The sequence below is a fragment of the Linepithema humile genome, chromosome 6, assembly GCF_040581485.1.
Source record: "Linepithema humile isolate Giens D197 chromosome 6, Lhum_UNIL_v1.0, whole genome shotgun sequence".
NCBI lineage: Eukaryota > Metazoa > Arthropoda > Insecta > Hymenoptera > Formicidae > Linepithema > Linepithema humile.
In genome coordinates this window covers 7,028,365-7,049,354 of record NC_090133.1, presented here as the reverse complement: position 1 = coordinate 7,049,354, position 20,990 = coordinate 7,028,365, and the positions used below count along the sequence as shown (strand labels likewise).

At 37.8% G+C, this 20,990-nt stretch overlaps 5 protein-coding genes across 5 annotated transcripts; 3 read left to right on the top strand and 2 right to left on the bottom strand.

Annotated features, from left to right (window-relative positions):
- Positions 1-107: 107 nt before the first annotated feature.
- Positions 108-1,833, top strand: LOC105678276 (soluble lamin-associated protein of 75 kDa-like). The gene is made up of 4 exons (XM_012377470.2): positions 108-665; positions 885-1,246; positions 1,333-1,509; positions 1,573-1,833. The coding sequence occupies exons 1-4, from the start codon at positions 652-654 to the stop codon at positions 1,692-1,694; spliced, it is 675 nt and encodes a 224-aa protein (XP_012232893.2). The 5' UTR covers positions 108-651; the 3' UTR covers positions 1,695-1,833.
- rb (adaptor related protein complex 3 subunit ruby) lies at positions 1,689-6,236 on the bottom strand. Its single transcript, XM_012377459.2, has 10 exons — positions 5,945-6,236; positions 5,663-5,738; positions 5,000-5,581; positions 4,614-4,910; positions 4,250-4,517; positions 3,445-4,158; positions 3,075-3,368; positions 2,730-3,001; positions 2,279-2,643; positions 1,689-2,163 (listed from the first exon to the last, which is right to left on the bottom strand). The coding sequence occupies exons 1-10, from the start codon at positions 6,076-6,078 to the stop codon at positions 2,016-2,018; spliced, it is 3,150 nt and encodes a 1,049-aa protein (XP_012232882.1). The 5' UTR covers positions 6,079-6,236; the 3' UTR covers positions 1,689-2,015.
- Positions 6,237-6,399: 163 nt separating this feature from the next.
- On the top strand, positions 6,400-8,446 carry LOC105678275 (putative leucine-rich repeat-containing protein DDB_G0290503). Its single transcript, XM_012377469.2, has 4 exons — positions 6,400-6,888; positions 7,065-7,518; positions 7,596-7,679; positions 7,753-8,446. Exons 1-4 carry the CDS (start codon positions 6,810-6,812, stop codon positions 8,102-8,104), a joined length of 969 nt encoding a protein of 322 aa, XP_012232892.1. The 5' UTR covers positions 6,400-6,809; the 3' UTR covers positions 8,105-8,446.
- Positions 8,447-9,284: 838 nt separating this feature from the next.
- LOC105678212 (methionyl-tRNA synthetase 1) lies at positions 9,285-14,181 on the top strand. Its single transcript, XM_067357884.1, has 16 exons — positions 9,285-9,657; positions 9,873-10,024; positions 10,095-10,211; positions 10,283-10,432; positions 10,507-10,629; positions 10,746-10,864; positions 10,938-11,054; positions 11,126-11,164; positions 11,235-11,399; positions 11,471-11,747; positions 11,823-12,207; positions 12,382-12,595; positions 12,687-12,923; positions 13,009-13,348; positions 13,420-13,650; positions 13,722-14,181. Exons 1-16 carry the CDS (start codon positions 9,555-9,557, stop codon positions 13,866-13,868), a joined length of 2,916 nt encoding a protein of 971 aa, XP_067213985.1. The 5' UTR covers positions 9,285-9,554; the 3' UTR covers positions 13,869-14,181.
- Positions 13,887-20,403, bottom strand: LOC105678338 (uncharacterized). The gene is given in 17 exon segments (XM_067356930.1): positions 13,887-14,634; positions 14,963-15,231; positions 15,297-15,511; positions 15,582-15,790; positions 15,891-16,052; positions 16,129-16,256; positions 16,326-16,646; positions 16,730-16,896; positions 16,949-17,330; positions 17,617-17,749; positions 18,136-18,342; positions 18,415-18,985; positions 19,044-19,255; positions 19,328-19,489; positions 19,561-19,688; positions 19,773-20,081; positions 20,172-20,403. Coding segments are annotated over 16 exon segments (3,981 nt in total). The 5' UTR covers positions 20,067-20,081; positions 20,172-20,403; the 3' UTR covers positions 13,887-14,213.
- Between the last annotated feature and the right edge of the window lie 587 nt (positions 20,404-20,990).

Below are 20,990 nucleotides of genomic sequence, written 5' to 3'. Positions count from 1 at the left end.
CGAATATAGAATTTTAAGTCAGAATAATTCAATAAATAATAACTGACATATTGAATTATAAATGAGGATAATTCAATAGATAATAATTACGACATTGAATGCCACGAGGATTCCGATTAATTTTACAAGAGCATAAATATTATGCATTGTTACTAAATAAATGCAAATAAATCAAATCTTTTCATAAATATACTCGTTAATTTTTTTAGTTGGCTCTTTGTTGATAACTCCTTTAACTATCTAAACTCTGTCGGTTGCAACTTTTTAAATATTATAAGTTGCATTGTATTTTGCATATATTTAAATGCAATACGATCATAAGGAATGACCGACGTGGCATTCAACGGGTTAAAAACATAGCAAACGTATCAACTCTGCTTTCACGTACTATGAAATTAACAAAACAGATTTTAAATCGCATATAAATCTCGATCAAATTTAAAAACTGCTTGTCACGTTGTTCATCAGAATTGAAAATTGCGGAAGTCAAGTTTTCTGTCACGTGTGCATGCTAGGCTGCACCGATAAAGCAGTCTAAGTGACATAGACTGAAATATTGTTCTTATCAGTAAATAAGTTTCTTTCGTGAACAATCTAGACGAATATTTCTTGTTCATCTCATTATTCGCGTCTTCGTTCTGCCTGCTCAAGATGATATGCTCAAGGTGATGAATAAACTTCTCTTCCTACAATTTCGCGCTATTCGTTTCCCGTTTTCTCATTAGCATGCCGCAATTGTCGTCCCGAAACTGATCGATTATATAACATCTCTTTGGCAAGCTTGCCTCCGTGTTTTTGTCTGTAAAACATAAACTGCAATTGTAATCTGTAGTGTAAAAGAGATTTCAGACAATATAAAATATTGTAACGCAATTGATTCATAGGTGCGCGAAACGTGTTCAGACCAGAATAATCCAACTTGACTTGTGGAGTTTGAATATTCAGGACGATGTCCGTCGTGTAGACTGTATCGACGGCGACCACTTCGTAGCCATAACATTGAAAAACAAAATAATCGACGTTAACGATACCTACAGCGACCGACTCGAAGATGGATGGCGGGAGGTGCAAACAGATCGCGATAAGGTGATCTTTTACATACTCAGCCAGATCGTTTATCCGAACTTCGACACGCCACGACCAGAGAAATTTGAATCGTTATACGCTTTGGTGGACGAGCACGACCTCGTATTGCTAAGATGGCAAGGAGGCAAAGCAGTCGGGTTTTATACTATTAAACCTACAGGTGGATATATTGTGACGTTAGACTCTAGAAAATTTGGAGAATAAATATTACTGTCGACGACGACCACTTAAACATAAATTATTCAGGTACGGAAATATTCTCGACGAAGGAAAGGTACACGATGCCTGTAGTAGACACGGCATACATTCGCTCGGAATATAGAAACCGGGGTCTCGGTACAGAAATCCTATTCGATGTGATCAAGCGCTTTCCGAACGAAGACATCGGCTTTTCGAAGCCGATCTCCAGCGGCATGTTAAAAAGTAAGTATCTGACTGTAATCACATTCTGATCACATAGTGATACATATGAATTTTTTTATATAGTTTTGAAAACATTCCTGTCGAGCCACAAGGAGTACCGGCTGCATTTCTGGGAGATCGTGGACTGCGACATCGGCGGATCTCAGCAGCTGATATGGTGTCGCTTGAAAAAAGCAGCCTTATGACAAAAAGCAATTAGAATTTATTATAAAAGCCATCGCGATGGCATAACAGGATATTTATATATTTGCTACAATATATAAATTGCAATTGTACATTACCTATATATGCATACATATACATATATATTTATCCAGAGAGAAATGCACAATATATATTCCCAATTAATTATATATTATATTTGTAGAAATGATAAGTAGAATATGTAAATCTGAATATGATTTACCTTCATTTAAGGATAGATGGAGTGTTTAAAACTTTTCTGTCTCACGTATGTGAATGAAACGCATCTGTATTACTAATGTCACCAACAGCATGCACCCGCTTCACTTCAAGTTACTTTTAAGTTCGTTCAACAAGATCGATCCTATAACCATTTTTTCACAATTCACGCAAACTTCCAATTGGTCGTCGTCAAGGAATTTTATTGTCACCAACACCAATGATTTGGACGCTAAAGTGTGAGCAGCAAATCTGCAAGCATTCGTGATACTTAGCTTTTTAAGCCTAATTAATCAGATAAAAATTTAATTAAAGATATATATGCGCTTAAAGATAAGCGCGATTAGATTTGTGATAAACTACTTACTGCATAATTTCCTCCTCACTGGGTATCTTCGCGACGTTAGCAGTCTCGAATACTTTCTGAGGAAGAGCATTTTTGTTCCCAGAGTACGGTATTTTCGCTATGTGCTCGTTCATACCTTTCAATTTGGCTTTCTCCGCATCGAACATGCTTTCAGGCAAGGTCACGGATCTTATTATCTCTCCGATTGGTGGTTTGATGCTGACCGGACACGAGTATTTCTCGTCGTTGATCGTAAAGTCAATATTGAAATTCGCCGATTGAGTGGAATCATTAAAATTGACACCTAGCGTAGAAGATAACGTGGCGCTCGCGTCAAGCGACGATATCATCGTAAAGTCATGGATAAGCATTCCTTTTTGTAAGTTCTGAAAAGAAAATATGAAAAGCATTATTTTACTGTAATATGTTATTTGTTTAATTTGTGTTAAATAATACTTGAAATATCGCTTACCTTACTTCCTATTTGGATCTCCTTAATGACGTCGTTACTTTCGTTAGAGAACGTCAATTCGATATTAATCAAACTAGAGCTAACTAAATGCTGCGATCTCGTAAACCTATACTCAATTTTCAAACCATGCCCCATGATATTGTTCAATAACGTAGTCTTTTTCATCGGAACGTACGATGTCGATACTTCTCGGACATTATCTACGACCGTTGGATTAATTGGAGTGAGAAAGCCACCCAAACTAGGCGTCATCACAGGAGTCATCGGAACAACTGAAAACGATTATAATAAATAATAATTAACGTTAATACTTTTAAATTCTATTTCTTGGGAAACGTTACTAACCATCATCGAGGTCCAACAGTAGGTCAAAATTGCTTTTAGGCTTTTCTTGTTCCTTAACTTCTTGCTTGACAACTTTCGGTTTCTCCTCTTCACTCTCTTCACTCTCGCTCTCTTGCTCTTCAGAATCCGACTCTTCGCTGCTCGACGATTCACTCTCGGAATCGTCGGATTTTGTTTCATTCTTCTTTCCGCTGCCTGTCTCAGATTTATCCGACTCGCTCGTGTATTCGGAAGAATCGCTATCTTCGTCTGACGAGTCGTTGGACGAAGAATCGGACGATTGATTCTCTGATTCTGAAATTGAAGCAAAGAAATTGAAATACACAATAAAAACGCGCAAATTTTAATTATTAACAGAAAGTGCTTTCACCATCAGCAGGAGTGCTCTCCTCATCGCTATAGAACGATTTCTTCTTATCCTTGCTCTTCTTCTTCTCCTTTTCTTTTCTGCTGTGTCGCTCTTCTCTGTGTTCCTGCACAATTGGCGGCGCTACGTCACGCACAGATGGATCTTGGGTCACGTCTGGGAAGGGTGGCAAAGGCCGGTAACCCGCGCACGGCATATCCAGATAATGAGATAGAGTGCCCAATTGGTATTCCGAGTCCTTAAATCTGGATGTTAAAGTCGGCGCCGGTTTCGGAGCGAGGAAAATCCTCTTCGCAAACTGCGGAAGCTTCTTTTTCGCACCACTTTCGTCCTCAAAAATAAAGTGCCGTAGAAAACGCGCACGGTCTCTGATATCATAATTCTGATCATACTTGGCGAGTTGGAAGACGTACTGGCAGAACGGCTTTGTCTGCGTGGGATTGTTTAAGCATAACTTTACGGCCAAATTCAAAGTCTGCAGTTTCACTATATCTTGCTCGTTCACGAAACTCTTCGCCATTTTTCGAAGCACGTCCGGCGCTATCTTAGGAACTCTATCGGAGTATTCGCCTAAAAGCCACAGAATAGAAGCTCTAGCTTGCGGTACTGTGATGAAATCCATTAACTTAGCCATGTGAGCAATTATATCCTTGTGTTCGTTTGGTTGCGTTTGCAAGAGCTTTTTTATTACTACAACACTTTCCGCCACAATGGCCTCTGCAAAAGCAAAAAGTATATATTTAATTCGACAAAATATATAGCAGGTGGCAAAATATTACAGAAGTGACAGAAGTTAATAGAAACTTACCATCTCTGTTGCTTAACAGCGACACCAATCCATTGAGACACATATCAGTTACTTCTTTGATGTTACTTGCGCATCTACCGATTGCCTGAATACTAGCACCAACGAATTCCTTGTCACTGCTGGAGATATATGTCTGAAACTCTCTCAGTATCACACTGATGCTGGTTTCAGTTGCCAAATTCGTCAATATGTCGAGTTTCAGAAGTTTGATGTGAGTGGGATCAGAGGTCCGCACAAAGAATGATTTCAAGAAGGGTTCAAACATTCCCTGTTGGACAACACGTATGTATCAATTATATGACGTACACAATATAAAATTATTACAAATTTATTTGTATTGCGTCAAGCGCCATACTTACATTACCTTTCTTGTAATTGATATGCTTGCAATACAGTGAAGCACGATACTCTGCACTTCTCTGTGTCCTCTCAGCAATCTTATTAGTGCCTTTGCAGCAGTCATCACTTCACTTCTGGGTGCTGCATGATGATACAACTGAGCGACCGCCATTACCACAGATGCGTTTCGACTTTGCAACAAAGGCTTCGTATTCCTCAACAGCAGACGATGATCGGGATCTAATGTAAACTTTGGTTTCTTTGTATTGGAAGAATCAGAATCAGAGTCGTAAAATGGCCGATTGTTATCTTCGTCTACAGTCTACAAAGATATTTTTTAAATTATTATCGTAATTAACAAAAATTGTGTACACTCTGTTTTCCCTCAAATATTCTCAAACATATACTTACATCCACATTTGGATCAACAAATTGTGTTCTAGCGTATCTGGTGAGCATATTAACGATAACTACTTGGCCCCATTCGTCAACATCCACCAACAAGTTACATAACTTTCTATAATTCTTATGGATAAGATCTATTCTTTCTGGACACACTTCTTCAAAAGCCATCACTGCTGAACCCACCACAAGAGTAGTTTTATCAGAGAGCAATTTTTCAAGTACACTTATCAACTCTTCTTTTTGTTCAGGATCCAATGAATATAATTTAGGGATAGCATGAGCAGCTGTTTTTCTTACATACGGTGACATATCACTAGCTGAATCTTTAATGGCAAGCATTACAATAGGTACTATCATGGAAACTCTTATGCTGGACAGTACTCTCAAAGCGCTTGCTCTTATTAACTGGTTGGGGTCCTTCAGAGCTCTTTGGAATGTTGAAATAGAGAGCAGAGCAAGGTCCTGTTGATCCTCTGCGTAACGAACTAGGTAAACATACACCAACTTCTTTACCTCAATATTCTTAGACACTACATTTTTTACAACAGCTGGAAACAATTCTGATGCGTCCCTTCCTTTGGCTACCATCTAAAGAAAAAAAAAAAAGTTATTGACAGCATTGATATCGAATATCTATTGATATCAAAAGCTAATTGTAAATGTAATTACCCCAATTATTCGTTTCATAGCTTCCAATTTAAGCCCATCCTTGTTACTGTCTAGCATTTCCTTCAGATCCTCATGTCTGAAACATGCAATATATTAATTTTCTTCATTTTGCAACTGCATTACAATTTTAACAACATTTGAAACTGCATAACAATAATTCTGTTGACATTTGTAACAGTACAAATATTCGAAACGTCTAAAATGATCTTTTTCTTATTCTGTTTTGTAAGTGAAAAAATTGCCTTTCATACAATTAAAGATAAACGAAGATGCGTTCATTACTTCTTATAATCAGAATGGAAGAATCCACCGGAGGCAGGATCCGTTGCAAGATCCGCGTCGCCCGCGCTAGACGGTCTCTCGTTGCTGTAGGAACCGCCGTTGTTGGACAGCGTGTTTGCTGCCGCCGTCAACATTTTGTTACCCTGTTCTGTAATCCAGAACGGTAATCACGGGAACTCTGAATGATCCTGAGATTCTTAGCGTGCCAGAACACTCGTTCTCAGACTTTTGACAGCTGTCCTCGTGTGGCCATGCTATTTACATACTCGCATATTCGCGGCAAGATGTCGCAACGGAGCCTTAAGCGTCTCTTTATATTTCCTGCTTGAGATGCACAGCTTTACCAACATTATCTGCTAAGCCAATCAAAGTGAGTAGAAAAACAAAATAGATTAATTTAAAATTGCCTGATTGGTCGAACTCTAATCCTTAATTCCTAAACCTCAATTTTTAATGCGCCGTTCGATACGAGCTTAAAACAAGATGTCGCTGAAACTGCCATTTCTGTTTTTCGTGAGTCATGGAATTCTGAACAAAGTTTGTTGCTTCCCTGCTTCTAACTGACCGTTCTCCGTGCCGCGGAAGTGCATGTGCTTCGTCGACGTGATGTAAGCTTCGTGATCGCACATATATTTACAACACACTGCACCTTCTTACACTTTCTGCAGTCGAAATATTGAAGGTGCAAAAGGTGCAATGATATAAAGCGCGAAAATAAGATACCACATACGGAAAATATTCTTATACCGGCTAACTACGGAATATATAAGAAAAGCAAGCGAGTCAAGTGCTGTTGCGCAGTACTCCGTATACGTAACTTGACGATTGTACTTGACTGCTTTGTAACGTTGGTTTTCCAGCAAAAATGAAAGGTTGGATGAAACGCGATGAGGAAGGCAAAATAATAATAGATACCAATGGATTTGTTACAATTGCATGTGAAGGTAATAGATGATGATCAATTCTACAATTATATATATATATATATATATGTATATATATGTATAATATATATCCTACTGTGTTGTGTAATATATATTGTTTTCCTGGGATGTTTGTTATTGATAAGTTAATACAAAAAATATCAAACAATTAATAATAAAAATATCTGTTTATCTAGATGAGAGTATAGTGTTCCAACTACATCTGTCAGAGATTGATGAAAAAGCGGAACAAATGTGCTTCAATGTTAATGGCAAGGATATATATATTGATGTTTATCCATTGGAAGTGGTTGATAATGATGTTGAAAATGAGAGAATAGATATTGAAGAAGATAAAACCGTTGTACCATCAACAAGTAAAAATGGAAATGCAATTTTTCCATGGTGTGACTCGTCAACAAAAATCTTCTTGAAGGAATATAAACTTAAAAAAGAACTGGTAAAAAATCGGAAACTAAAAAACATGAAGAATGCGTATATGGAGATATCTAAGAGTCTGCAAGATAATGGCTTTAATGTATCTCCCTTGCAAGTAGAAAATAGATTTAAAACACTCAAACGTGCTTATAAAAATATGATATTACACAATAGAAGAAATGGGAGAGGAAAATATATATGCAGTTATGAACAGTGAGTAATTTTTATCTAAAAAAACTTTTACAAGTTGATTTAATTTTTTATAAATACATTTAAATACATATTTGCAGGGATCTAGATGAAATTTTTTCGTACAAAAACTTTATAGCTGATCTGCAAGATGCAGAAACAAAAGGAGATGAAACAGAATCAGAGTAAGAGTGACTTTTCAAGATTCAAGTTATTCATTAATAGTCAATACATTAATTACATAAATATTTATTACAGGTCTACAAGAAGTAGTAGAATTACAAATTCTGTTCTTAGCAATGAACATAGTCCTAGCAAGAACAGTGAACATATTGCCAGATTAGAAGTTCAGCATACAAAGTTACTTGAGAATGTACAGAGTAATCAGCGTGTATTAAAGAATTTAATCACCAAAATGGAGAACAAAACTAAAAATTTCAATGATATGCAAAATAAGATGTTACAAATATGTGTAGAGATGCGTGATATGCAGAAAGAAGCATATGCGCGTGCGGAAGAACAGAGACAGAAAGCCAATATGCAGAGAGAAATAATGAATAATTTACTTGATGAAATGTTGACAGTTCTAAAGTCTAAAAAGGAAGCATAATACTATATTAAATTGCATGTATTGTTCTCAGTTTTAATAGTTACAAAGTAATTAAATTTATTTATTTTGTTAAATACAGAGTCCAATACCTTTTGCTGTACATTTTGCAATTTTATTAGAAAGCTAAGTTTATGTACAAAAGAATATCAAAAAAGTGAAAAGCTTTTTAAAGAATTCAGATTCCTTAAATATTCTTTTTACTTTTTGATTTACTTTTATACACATATTCTGACTTTTATTCTAAGATTATAGGATAAGAATTGAGGAGGCTGGATATTCAGTTACATATATCTGTGTAATATTTTTCATAAGAAATAAACACACGTATTTATGTGAAAATAATTTGAAGCTTATTTTGCATCTTTTAATAAACCAAATAGGAGCGAAACAGTTTTTAATTGTAGAAGAAAAAGTTTGACTGTTCCATAAAGTGATTAGTATGTAGGCCATTAGTTTAAGCAACTGTAGCTTGATTAAAAATTTGCAAATCTAATAGAGCTTTTTATTCAGCTCTATATTACATTTAATATACATATATATCCTAATCGCCAACAGACTCACAACTAACATACACTACATCCTAAATGAAGAGACAAAATGCCATATGTGAATTGATATGACATATTATATACATAATAAATATAAGGACGTCTAAAGACGTTCTAAAAACGTCTTAAGTACAACATCTTTAGGACAACCTAAAAATGTTTTTTAATTTCTCTAACAATTGACATTTTGAATTTTGCAACAAAAAACTTTAAAAATAAAAAAAAAGACATTTTAATTATTTAAGTATTTTACGAGCATTCTAACACTATCAAAAGTAGCCCAGAAGCATGTAGAAAAATTAAGATTACTCACTGGAACGGCTAGAAACGCTTCATTTTAGCTGGGATTTTAAAAAATTGTTAACAGGAGCACATGATGATATAGGAGCCATTGTAGGAGCTAGTACGAGAGTAGTGTCATCTTTTGGTCAATTATTGCAACGACGAGAGCACTCACCATCGGTACACTTATCATCAGTGATTTCGTTATGTTATGTTGCAACAGCTGATAAAAGATGGCACTATTCTCGTACGAGCTCCTACATTATCATGTGTTCCTGATATAATTTCACAAAATCCCGGCTAAAATGGAGCGTAAAAAAAAAGAGAGAAATAGTACGTCTGCTCTTTTCTAGTGTTCGAAGCTAGTCAAAGTGCGGAGCTCACATGTACGTACGTGGCTTGCGCATATATGCGGTATTTCCTCTTTCACACTGCTTGCTGCTGCGTTTCAAATCTGGCGTCACTGCCGCGACGAACCAGCTGACGCAATCTGATGCATCATGAAACCAAGCTTTACATCCAACGAATACATCGTATGCTTCCTGTCGCTCACATGTCTTGCGGTTGTGTGCTAACATATTTTCTTATTTATTGATATATTTATTAATTTATTGGTAACAATGCTCATTTCAACGAACGAGGGCAACCCGAACACGTTAAAGCTGATTATCGCGGCTAAATTAGCTCAGGAATCTGTGGACGTTAAAATCGTAAAGCCTGGTGGTGAGTCATTAACCTCTTCCTGCTTAGGTTTCGTTTTATAATTATCTCGTAATTACATAAAGTCTCAACAAAGTCAAGACAGATATTTACAAAAAGGAATTATATGTATATGCTCTTCGTTTAAACATTACCTTTGATTAATACATATGATTTTGTTTAATAACTTTGCTTTCAACTATCATGCAATAATGGTGTGTATTATATTATGTACACAGATGCTGCGCTGAGCCGTTTACCAACATTAATTACATCCTCAGGGTTATCATTATTCAGTATCTCTTCAGCACTGCGTTTTCTATTGCCTGTACCTAAACAATTAGAGGTTCTTAATGATAGATGGTTGGAATGGGAAATTTCTCAATTACAGGTATAATTTTAAAAATATTCAACATGAAGAGTTTCTTGAAGCACATTGAAATTTAATATATTCTTTACAGCCAGCTATATTGAGTAATGCTAGTGAAAGGACTTCTAAAATTACACACAAATCTGACTTATGGTCTTTATTGAAAGATCTCAATAGGGAATTAAAGGACAAACAGTACTTAATTGGGGTAATTGATTAAATATTTTAGATTTATTTATTTTTTATTTTTTCTATTTTATTTTTTGATTTTTTTTTCAGGAATATAGTAATTTATCACCAGCAGATATTTCTATTTGGGTAAGCCTTTGGAGTACCATATTACTTGCAGACGTCAAAGATGATATTTCAAAGGATTTGCCAAATGTATATAGCTGGCTAGTTAATATGGAGAAGCAAACACTTATTCAGGTAAAGCATTATCATGTAATCATTATTTTACAAATCTGAATTTGACATATAATTTATTTATTCTTTATATGCAGGAATCTATTAAAGAGTTTAATTTTGAAAGAGGCGTAAAAGCTATCGCAAGTATTGAAGCTGCTTCTTGGTTTCCTATCAATGTAGCCTCAAATCCTCGAATTCGCGAGTCAATATCGAGTGATGTAAGTATTCTGATATTTTTAACATTTCTTAAATAATTGTTTTATTTTTTTAAATTGACTTTTAGTAAACAACAAATCTTTTTAATACATTTATAGATATAAATGATTTATTTCAGATTAGTCCAACTAAGGAAAAGGAGATAATAGAGGCTATTAGTCAAGAAGAGCTTCTTAATGTATCGAGCAGTTGGATTAGTGGACAATATTCAGAAGTTAACGAGAGTTCATATCCTATGTAAGTGGAAGAGTTGAGACAAATTTACATGATTCTACAAACTTATTAAATTTGTTATATTATTTCTTTCTAGATTGCCTAAAAAGGGTGAAAGAAATGTGTTGATAACATCAGCTCTTCCTTATGTTAATAATGTTCCCCATTTGGGAAACATTATCGGTTGCGTTCTTTCAGCCGATATCTTTGCAAGGTTTGTACACATAGATGTCTTTAAAAATAGTAAAGAAGTGATTAAATGTAATATATTAATTTTTTGTGCAGATATTGCAGGCAAAGAAATTATAATACCCTCTACATAAGGTGATTATTGTGTCTTTAATAACATTGGGTAAATAAATTGATGAAAATAATCAATTAATTTAATTTTAAGTGGAACTGACGAATATGGCACCGCGACTGAAGCGAAAGCTCTGCAGGAGAAAACGACTCCTCAAGCTATTTGCGATAAATTCTTTGACATACATAACGACATTTATCGCTGGTTCGGTATCGGATTTGATTACTTCGGCCGCACTACTACACCTGAACAGACAGAGTAAGAGCATTATAATCTTTACGTTTCTTCACTTGCCTTGTTTACCTTTTATTCATTACAATCCTTTTCAGAATCGTTCAAGCGTTTTTCCTAAAAATCAAGTCACGAGGTTACATATTGAATGAGACCGTAGAGCAGTTACATTGTGAATCCTGCGATCGATTTCTCGCCGATAGATTCGTGGAAGGCACATGTCCCGGCTGCAAGTATGAAGATGCGCGCGGTGATCAGTGTGACGGTTGTGGTCATCTCGTGAACGCGGTGGAACTGATAAATCCTCGATGTAAGATGTGTAACAGTAAACCTGTCGTTAAAAACTCGGTACAGTTCTTCCTGGATTTACCCAAGGTAAGTTTACATAAAGCTAAGCTTTACTCATGCGTTTCTGATAAATAAATAAGCAAAAACTTTCTGATGTTACAGATAGAGGAGAAATTGAAAGAATATAACGTAACCGTGGAGAAAGAATGGTCCAACGTTGCGAGAGTGGTTTCGAAAGCATGGTTACGCGACGGTCTTAAGCCGCGTTGCATTACTAGAGATTTGAAGTGGGGCATACCGGTCCCAGTAAAGGGTTTCGAAAATAAAGTGTTTTACGTCTGGTTTGACGCCCCTTTCGGATATATCAGTATTACAAAGAGGTATACCAAAGAATATGAGAAATGGTGGCAACCTCCTCAGGATACAAAAGTCGATTTGTGCCAGTTCATGGCAAAGGATAACGTTCCGTTCCACGCGATAATGTTTCCCGCTTGTTTGCTAGCGGCTAATCAAAATTACACGTTGATCAAGTATTTAATGGCAACTGGTACGATATCTTCAAAAAAATACACATCTGTCGGACGCACACACATTTACTTTAAAACTATATCTGTCTCTATATCAATATTTTTTTTATTAGTCTTCTTTTTTTTTATATCTTATCTATTGCGCATGTATAATCGTCGATTTTCTTCCTACTTTAATATTTATTCCGTTTCAGAATATTTGAATTATGAGGATAAGAAATTCTCCAAGTCAAGAGGAATTGGAGTGTTTGGCACCGATGCCAGAGAAACCGGCATTCCCGCGGACGTGTGGAGATTTTATTTAGCCTATATTAGGCCCGAAACTCAAGATTCCAACTTTAATTGGGTGGATTTAGCCACGAAAAACAACAGCGAGTTATTGAATAATCTTGGCAATTTTGTTAACAGGTTTGTATTTACCCGACTTTCTTCCAAGTCGTCAATAATTAACATTGTGAAACTGTTATTAACAGTTCCAAATACTTGTTCTCTCGGATAGAGCTCTAGTATTCTGCGAGAAGTTTTTCGACTCTAATATACCATCGATCGAACCGGAGGAGGCCGATTGGACCGTACTGGCGTTAGCGCAACGTGAACTGTCGTCTTACATTAACGCCATGGAACAAGCCAAGTTGAGAGATGGCCTGAAACACATATTGGCGATTTCCAAGCATGGCAATCAGTACATGCAATTCCAGCAGCCGTGGGTGAAAATCAAGGGAACCGACGACGACAAGTAATCATTAGTTTCACAGTTTTTAACCATTTTTTTCGTTTGTTTTCATTTGTTCTTTTAATCGAAAAATATCTTCAATCAATAGGAAGAGAGCTGGGACTGTTGTTGCAATTTGCTGCAATTTAGCCTGCCTTTTGTCCGCCCTTTTGGCTCCCTTCATGCCGACGACAGCTAAACAACTGAGATCTCAACTAGGTTTGAGTAACAAAAGTTATGGCTACATTCCCAAGACAATAACGAATATGTTGCCGACGTGGCACAAAATCGGCAAGCCTAGTCCATTGTTCACCAAGATTGAAGATCAAAAGGTAGAAATGTTACGGATTAAATACGCTGGACAACAAGAGACTAATGGCAAAGAACCGGCGGCGAGCAAAACTTCTGATGATAGCATTGCGGCATTAGAAGCCGCCATCACAAAACAGGTGAGCAGTTTAGTAAACTTTTCTTCCGTGCATCGCAAAGACAGTTTTCTTGTATCTTACGTATTTTCCAGGGCAACGTAGTAAGACAACTGAAAGCTAAACACGATAAAAGCGTCTGGCAGCCTCAAGTAGACATTCTGGTAGACTTAAAGAAAAAGCTTTCTAATCTTAAAGTCGATTCCAATGAGCCACAGAAAAAATCACCCACTAAAATTAAGAAGGCCGAACCGACGCATGTGCCGGAACAAAACGGGGATGCTCTGATGGACGTAGCGGCGTTAGAGTCGGCAATCGCGAAACAGGTATTGAACATCACAAATCAAATTTTCTTTTGCTGCCGCATTCGATCCGTTATGTCACGTTGGAATTTTAGGCTAATCTTGTGCGAGAATTAAAGACCAAGGAAGATGGAAGCGTGTGGAAACCACAAGTGGAAATATTATTGGAACTTAAGCAGCGTTTGGCGAATCTCACGGGAACAGTACCAGTCGCTGATAAGAAATCTAAGAAGAAAAAATAATTTACATTTCCATCATCGTAAAGTGATGAGATAATTGTATTTACACACTTTTTCCAAATGATAACGTGTTATTTACACAGTTATTTCCTGAATACGTGTAAAGTACGGCATAATAATATGTAACGAAATATAAAAAATACATACATGCGTGATTTATACAATGCGATTGTTGTATTCTAATAATCGCGTCGTGTCAAGATGTAGAAACAATCTTAAAAAGATATTTGTACTTTATTTAAGCACGTTTATTCGCGCACTACGTATACTTGTAATCATGATCGGGTAAATAATTTACATGAAAATTGAAAATCCACTTATTGTCTACAATTTCACCTATATTATCCTTTATTGATATCGGTCCGACATTAATACCTTCTGGAAGAGAGTGCTCGCGTGCGGAAGGACCAGAATGATATTATTCTTAGGCGGTCCTTTGCCCTTCAGCGATAGATTACCTTTCTTATTCAGCAATAAATTCTTTTTCTTATCGAGCGATGCTTTACTTTTCTCTATGGACAACATTTTATCCTTGGTATTCTTATTAATGATTGGACCTTGTTTCGAATTCATATAGAAGACGGCGTGCTCGATACCGAATATAATGAGCGAAAGTATCATGCCAAAGATGAGAAGAATCAAGATTGGCGCCGCTTCGTAGATGGTCACGCTGGAGACGAAAATCTCGTCGGTCGGGCAATAAGGCCTTCTGGCCGATCGACGGCGTATCTCTCGCCGTCGAAGTCCCGAGGTGTTTATCTTCAGTAACCTGAAAACACATAAGTTTAATCTATATAATATTAAATAAATTCTCACGATATTTTATTTCGAAGAACAAAAATTGTTGCACGAGTCAACGTTAAACATTCTACGTTAAACAAAAAAAAATCTCGGTGGAATTTTCTCTTCAATGAGCTTGGTAGCTTTTTTTGAAATAGAATGTCTAGCTTAACGTTTAACTTGTACTACTGAAAAGCGAGGATGTCTGATTTATCGTTGACCTGTATTACTTATTCGCTTTGTCAAGATTATTTTGCTAAAATCGAGCAAGCAGTAAAAGTATCCCCTTAATAAATTATAGCTCGCATTATACTCACGCTCTTTTGGAAATTTCGTGAAAATGACTGTAGAGATTAGACCATAAACCTAACTCGGACCGCAACAAGTGAACTTCCGTGAGTTGACAAATCATCTGCTTCTCGAGCTCGTATTCGAGAGACGGATAGATATCGTCCGGATCAGCGTGATAGGCGAAGCGTCCTTTTTTTATTCCCTTCACACCATCCTCGATCGGAATAAACCTATTTTCTTTATCGGGTAAAGAGTTCCAATATTCTTTGAAGTATTGCACCTCTGGCCTTGGATTCTGAGAAAATCAGAGTTCATTGAAGTGATCAAATAAGTAACATATTATAGATGCGTGTTATTTACCCGCAGCAGGAAGTTGAAGAAGACGTTCCGTTCGGCCGCGAGTTTCATTCCACTGTGCGCCAGCGAAATCAATGAGTCATTCATCTTGTGAAGAGGCTCGTTTAATCTAGCCGACACTATCGCCGCTGAATAATACTGGTACACCAACAGACCGAAGACAGTGATCTGAATGAGGGCGACTCGACTAGCCGATAGGTCGTTGAAGTATGGGAAACCTGGCCGATATGAATAGTAAAAAAACGCGATACATATCTTGACTTTTTCGTTTTTAATTATCGCAAATACCTTGCTGACTTAACGCGGCGATGGCGACCAATGCCGAAATACTGCAGCTGTAATCGTCGGCGCGTTCTAGCTTCAGTATAAAAGACAGCAGGATAACGATAATTATCACAAGCACGAAGATCAAGCACCACACGTCCGCCGCAAACGGCTTCAATAGTACCCAAGGTTTCATCTTCATCGCCGGAATGGTACGAAAGATGAAGCAGGTTCTGAATAAAAAATATGGCGTATTGGACAAACGTTGATGTTTCTAGTTCGTTATACTTCTTTTTTCTACACGTTTTGCAATAATTTTTCAATTTTGTTTACCGCGTAGGCCATTGCGGAAAGATGACACGCGCGTATCCGTATCTCTCGATCGTCAGGATGGACGGGTAGTAGCCCAGGTCGGCCTCGTTTCTCTTCAAAGCGCCCATCATGGGACCGTTGCTGTCGTTCTTCTCCCAGTGATTGATCTCAATGATATCCATGCTGTGCGCAAAAAAAAATTCATTGAGCGATCAATATATATGCGCAAAGATATTTAAACGTAATCGTGATCAATTACGTGAAGTTATACATATCGGCGACGTGCGAGAGAAGAGTGTGCCCGAATTTCGGCCAGTTGTCCATAATTTCATGGGTATCGCCTTCCAGGTAGTCTATTAAACTCACGTGTGACGGTCTAAACAGCACCTATAGAAAAATACATCGCCTGCATAGTAAATAAATTACGCGTAAATAATTGGCTAAAGAAGAGCTTACGATCCCGACCGCCTTGACTCGCAATCCGTGAAAATTTCGCCGTCTAAAGATTCTCGAGCCGGTCAGAGTGATCGTGAGTCCGTCGTATTCTCTCCAAGTACCGAGCTGCGTAACGTTGAGCATTCCGCCGCGCCATTTGCAGGGATTGTATACATCGTGGAGAACGAAATCGGTCTCGTTCTCGGCAGAGTCCGGCAGCAGAATCGCGAGATCCGTGACGACGCTGAAGCCGGTGTCGTTTAAGTTTTGCAAACTGTGGTTTATATTGCTTCCCAAGATTAGCCAATTGTACGAAAAGTCAAACATGCGATGAGTCGAGGCCTGTAAATACAGATTTGATCCTTTCATTTAATTTCCGGAAGAAGATAAAGATTTTTTTAAAGAATTATGAAAAATTGTCTCACTTCATAAAAAATTCCGCTAACGTTTTGGTTCGCACATCGTATGTCCAGAAAGACTCCCATAGTGTAATCGGTGTTGAGGTACCGCAGAACATCCAGCTGGAATCCAGCTGGTTTAATTGCCGTGGACATCCCGGCGACGTTCAACAATCTCATTGTGAGAAGATCCTCTGCAAAGAGATCCGTTAAAAAGAGTCACACACAAGGCACGCTTGTTCTTACCTTCCGTATCGCCGCACGAGAATCCCACTACTCTGGTCACGTTTTTGTAAACGAAATAATCTCGAATAATGATACTCATTTGCGCGCACGCGACAATAATGAACGCATGCAGGAAGAAAACGTCCAGCAGGCGCATTCTTTCTCGTTGTACTATACGGACTAGGAAGCTACGACTACACCATAATTGCTCCGTTTCACTTTCAGTTGACATAGAACGACAGAAGACAGTTCTGAGATATTGGTGATATTGAAGCCAGTAGTTGGAGTAGAAACGATTTACAAAGTTCATCCATAATACGCATGTCGATTGACATGACAGCATAATCATAACGGCTACTATGGCTGCGTTCGGGGAGCGCCATATCAGCGCTATTGTGTCATTCTATCCTTGTTTTATGTCCAATGAACGATAAAGATAGAATGATGCGATTGCGCTGATAGCGCGCTCGCCAAACACAGTCTATATGTGATGCTAGCCATACACAGGGTGTCACTCTACTTTCGCTATTTCTTTTGCCACCAGATGCTCCAATTAATTTAGGATTGATTTTTCTTCGACGAAAAATTTCCTTAATTAAGATTCTTTGAGTTTCATTGCAAGCGAATGTCGGCTAGATAATTTATGTGGCCATCAATGTATTCAGAGCCTTCAAATAATTTTAACACACTGTATACATTGCTCGATACTTCTTCTTCAGTTTCAAGAGCCACTTTTTGCCCCTGTTTCCTAATTGTTCTGAACTATCGAGTCTGGATCGATTTGTCTTTTTATCTATTATCCGGATGTTTTCTACGAAAGTACTAAGAAGAAAGTTTTTCCGAAGGTCATTTGCCATGCAAAATGAGTCTACGGTTTTATTAAGAGCGATATTACAACGACTGAGAAAAATTATACTTATAATGTGCTATCCCTTCGCGCGTGAAATAAGTATAAGTACTTGTACGATAACGAGGTGCTAGCAAATGAACCAATTATAACGCATACAATCGACTTGTCAATATTTTAACTTCTCAAGGCGAGACAGTTTCACCCGAGCAAATTGTTTGTTCGTCCGGGCCATCCTCCTCTTCACCCTCTTCTGTTGTCTTCGATCGTCTAAACATTATCTCTCTGTAAAATGCAAAAGTGTAAGCAACGGTACTTTTTCAACGTTCATGAATTTCGAAGTGCAAAGACGCAAGCTTACCCCGTGGATCGATAATAGACAATATTTTCGACGATGCATAATCCGCACGCGACCAGCAAACCGAGAGCCAATAGAATCAAAGCCGGTGCAGTCTCGTAAATAGATATGCTTCTCGTGGACAACGTATCGAGCTGACACTGCGGTTTCTTGCTCGACCAATATTTTATTTGACGATCGCGTAACCCAGTATTGAACATCTTAGACAGTCTAAAAAAAAATTCTTTTATTTCTACGAATCTTCATCGTGACGTAAGCTTTCCAGCCTTGGTGAGAGCTTACCCGATTTTCGCCAACTCGGTGAACTGACCGTTGTAACTAGCATACATGCTCATGACAGATTGCTTGAACAGATGAATCTCCGTGAGCGCGCAGATCTTGTTCGGATCAAACATCCTCTCGACGTAAGGATACGCCGTGTTCGGGTCCGTGTGATACGCTAGGATGCCCTCGCTGACCTGCTTCATACTCTCTTCTATTGGTAAGTATCGCTTGGATTCCGGCAATGGATCCCAGCGTTTCTTTCTGAAGTAATTCGACTCCCCCTTGAGTTTCTGAAAATTCAACTCGCAATATTTTGGTGCTTCTAAAACAGTATAGCTTTTAATATATATATATCTCGAGAATTATATACGTACGTATAGAAATTAATTCAGATACGGCACAGCTTCCGCAGCGATTCTCAAATTGCTGTCCGCGAGAACCGTCACGGAATTCTTCATCATGTCGAGCGGCTCGCTCAAACGAGCCGATAATATGCTGCCCGAGTAATAGTTGTGTATGATCCAGTTGAACACGAGGATCTGCAGGAGAGCGATGCGGCTCGGGATGCGGTTAGGAAAGAAGTTTGAACCTGCGTAAGAAATTATAGTTAAATTAACGAGATAATTTATCCGTGCGTTATTTTATACCTTGCTGACCGACAATGCCAATAATGACAACTATGGCGCCGGAATACTTTTCTTCCTTGCTCGACTGTTCGCACCTCAATATTATTCTCATTATGAACATGGTGAATACTATGAACACGGCGTTCAAGTACCAAGTTTCGTTCGCGAACGGCTTCAGAAAGATCTCGAGTTTGATCTTGTTCGACGGACTAGACAGCAGCATGAAACAGCATCTGCGCGAGAGAAATTAATTATTCATTGAGCGATACATCAGATTAATGGCTTCTTAAGAAGCGTGTCAATACCGAATTGGCCAAGCAGCGCCGATGAGGGTGGCGTAATCCAATCTTTCAGACACCATAATCCTGGGATTACTGGCGAAATCGATATAATTCGCTTGCAATATCTCGAAAATTAAGCCGCGCACGCTGTGACGATCCCAGTAAATTATCTCCGAAACGTATACGCTTGAAAAAAGAAATGGGCTGTTAGCAATAAAAACTCAAAATAAGTCTACTAGAAAAAAAAAAAAAAATACCTAAAATTAAAGAGATCGGCGGTGTGAGATATCATCGCGTACGTGAACTTATGCATGCTGTCCAACGATTTGGTGTTAATGTCGTGCATATTATCTTCCAAACGCATATTTTTCGGTCTGTATTGTATCTACAGCGAAAAAAGTATGTAACAATAATCAAATTTAATTTTTGTGATCAAATTTAATTTTTGTGCATATTCGATGATACGAACCACGCCTGATATTTTCAGCGTCATGCCGTGCATATCGGCTCTTCTCTGGACCAAAGGCTGAGTCAGAGTGATGACAAAGCCCGTTTCCCGCTGCCAGGAGCCTAGCGTTGTCACGTTCAGCGTATCTCTACGATACTTGCAGTGATTATAAACGTCATACAGATCGTAACCGCTGCCGTTCATTATCGCGAGCGTGAGATCGGTCGTTATGCTGTACGCGCTGTCGTTCAGCAGCGACACGCTATTGTTCAATACCGATCCCAGGACCAACCAGTGGTACGAATAGTCGTACATACGATATTTAGAAGTCTGAAACATATGAATTATTCGTTTTTTTTTTTTTTTAAACAAGAAAATTAAAGTATTATCCGGATTTATCGATTTTACAAATTGTTTCACCTCGTCGAAGATGGTCACGGCGCTATCGTTGTTACAACGCAGATCCACGACGACTCCCAAGCTCCATGTCTCGGCGTTCAAAAATCGACGTACGTTGATACTCTTGTCGTGTTTCCTGATGATCGTGTATATACCAGCCTTGCTCAACGACTTTATAAAATAAAAACCTCTAAAGAGAAAATAAAAGAAAAAGATCTCAATTAAAAAATATTTGTAAATTTTGGAATTTAGGATTTTTGGTTGAATAATCTAATCGTGAGATCTCCACAGGAGAATATCACGACATTCCGCACTGCCTTGTGCACGAAATAGTCGCGAATAAAATCGCTGTCTCCCGCGTTAGTGTTTGATATAAATTGCAATAAAGCGAAAAAGAGTATCTTATGTGTTCCACTGTGTTCTAGTTTCAAATTACGCATATTTCTACGCGAGAATTAAAGTAATCTCCAGGATTTTACATTGAGCCTGCTGGCACAAATCGGACTGAACAAAATAAATAACGGAGACAGAGGAGCAGTTATTAATTTTGCATAAGCTGCAACGTGCACTGAATTTTTCAATAGCGATATAATATTAAATGTGATATCGGAATTCTATGTCTTATCATTTATTCACGGTCCATCGCTATCACATTAAATTCGGAAACTAGGAGACATGTCACTGTCGAACTACATCAAATAATAACTCGCACACGACTGATTAATTATTTACGCGTATGTTTAACGGGTAAATATAATCCAACTGAACGAATAAATCATATTAAAAAATCATAATTATAAATTCATTCACGTGAGAATATTCGGTTTTGAATATTGGATA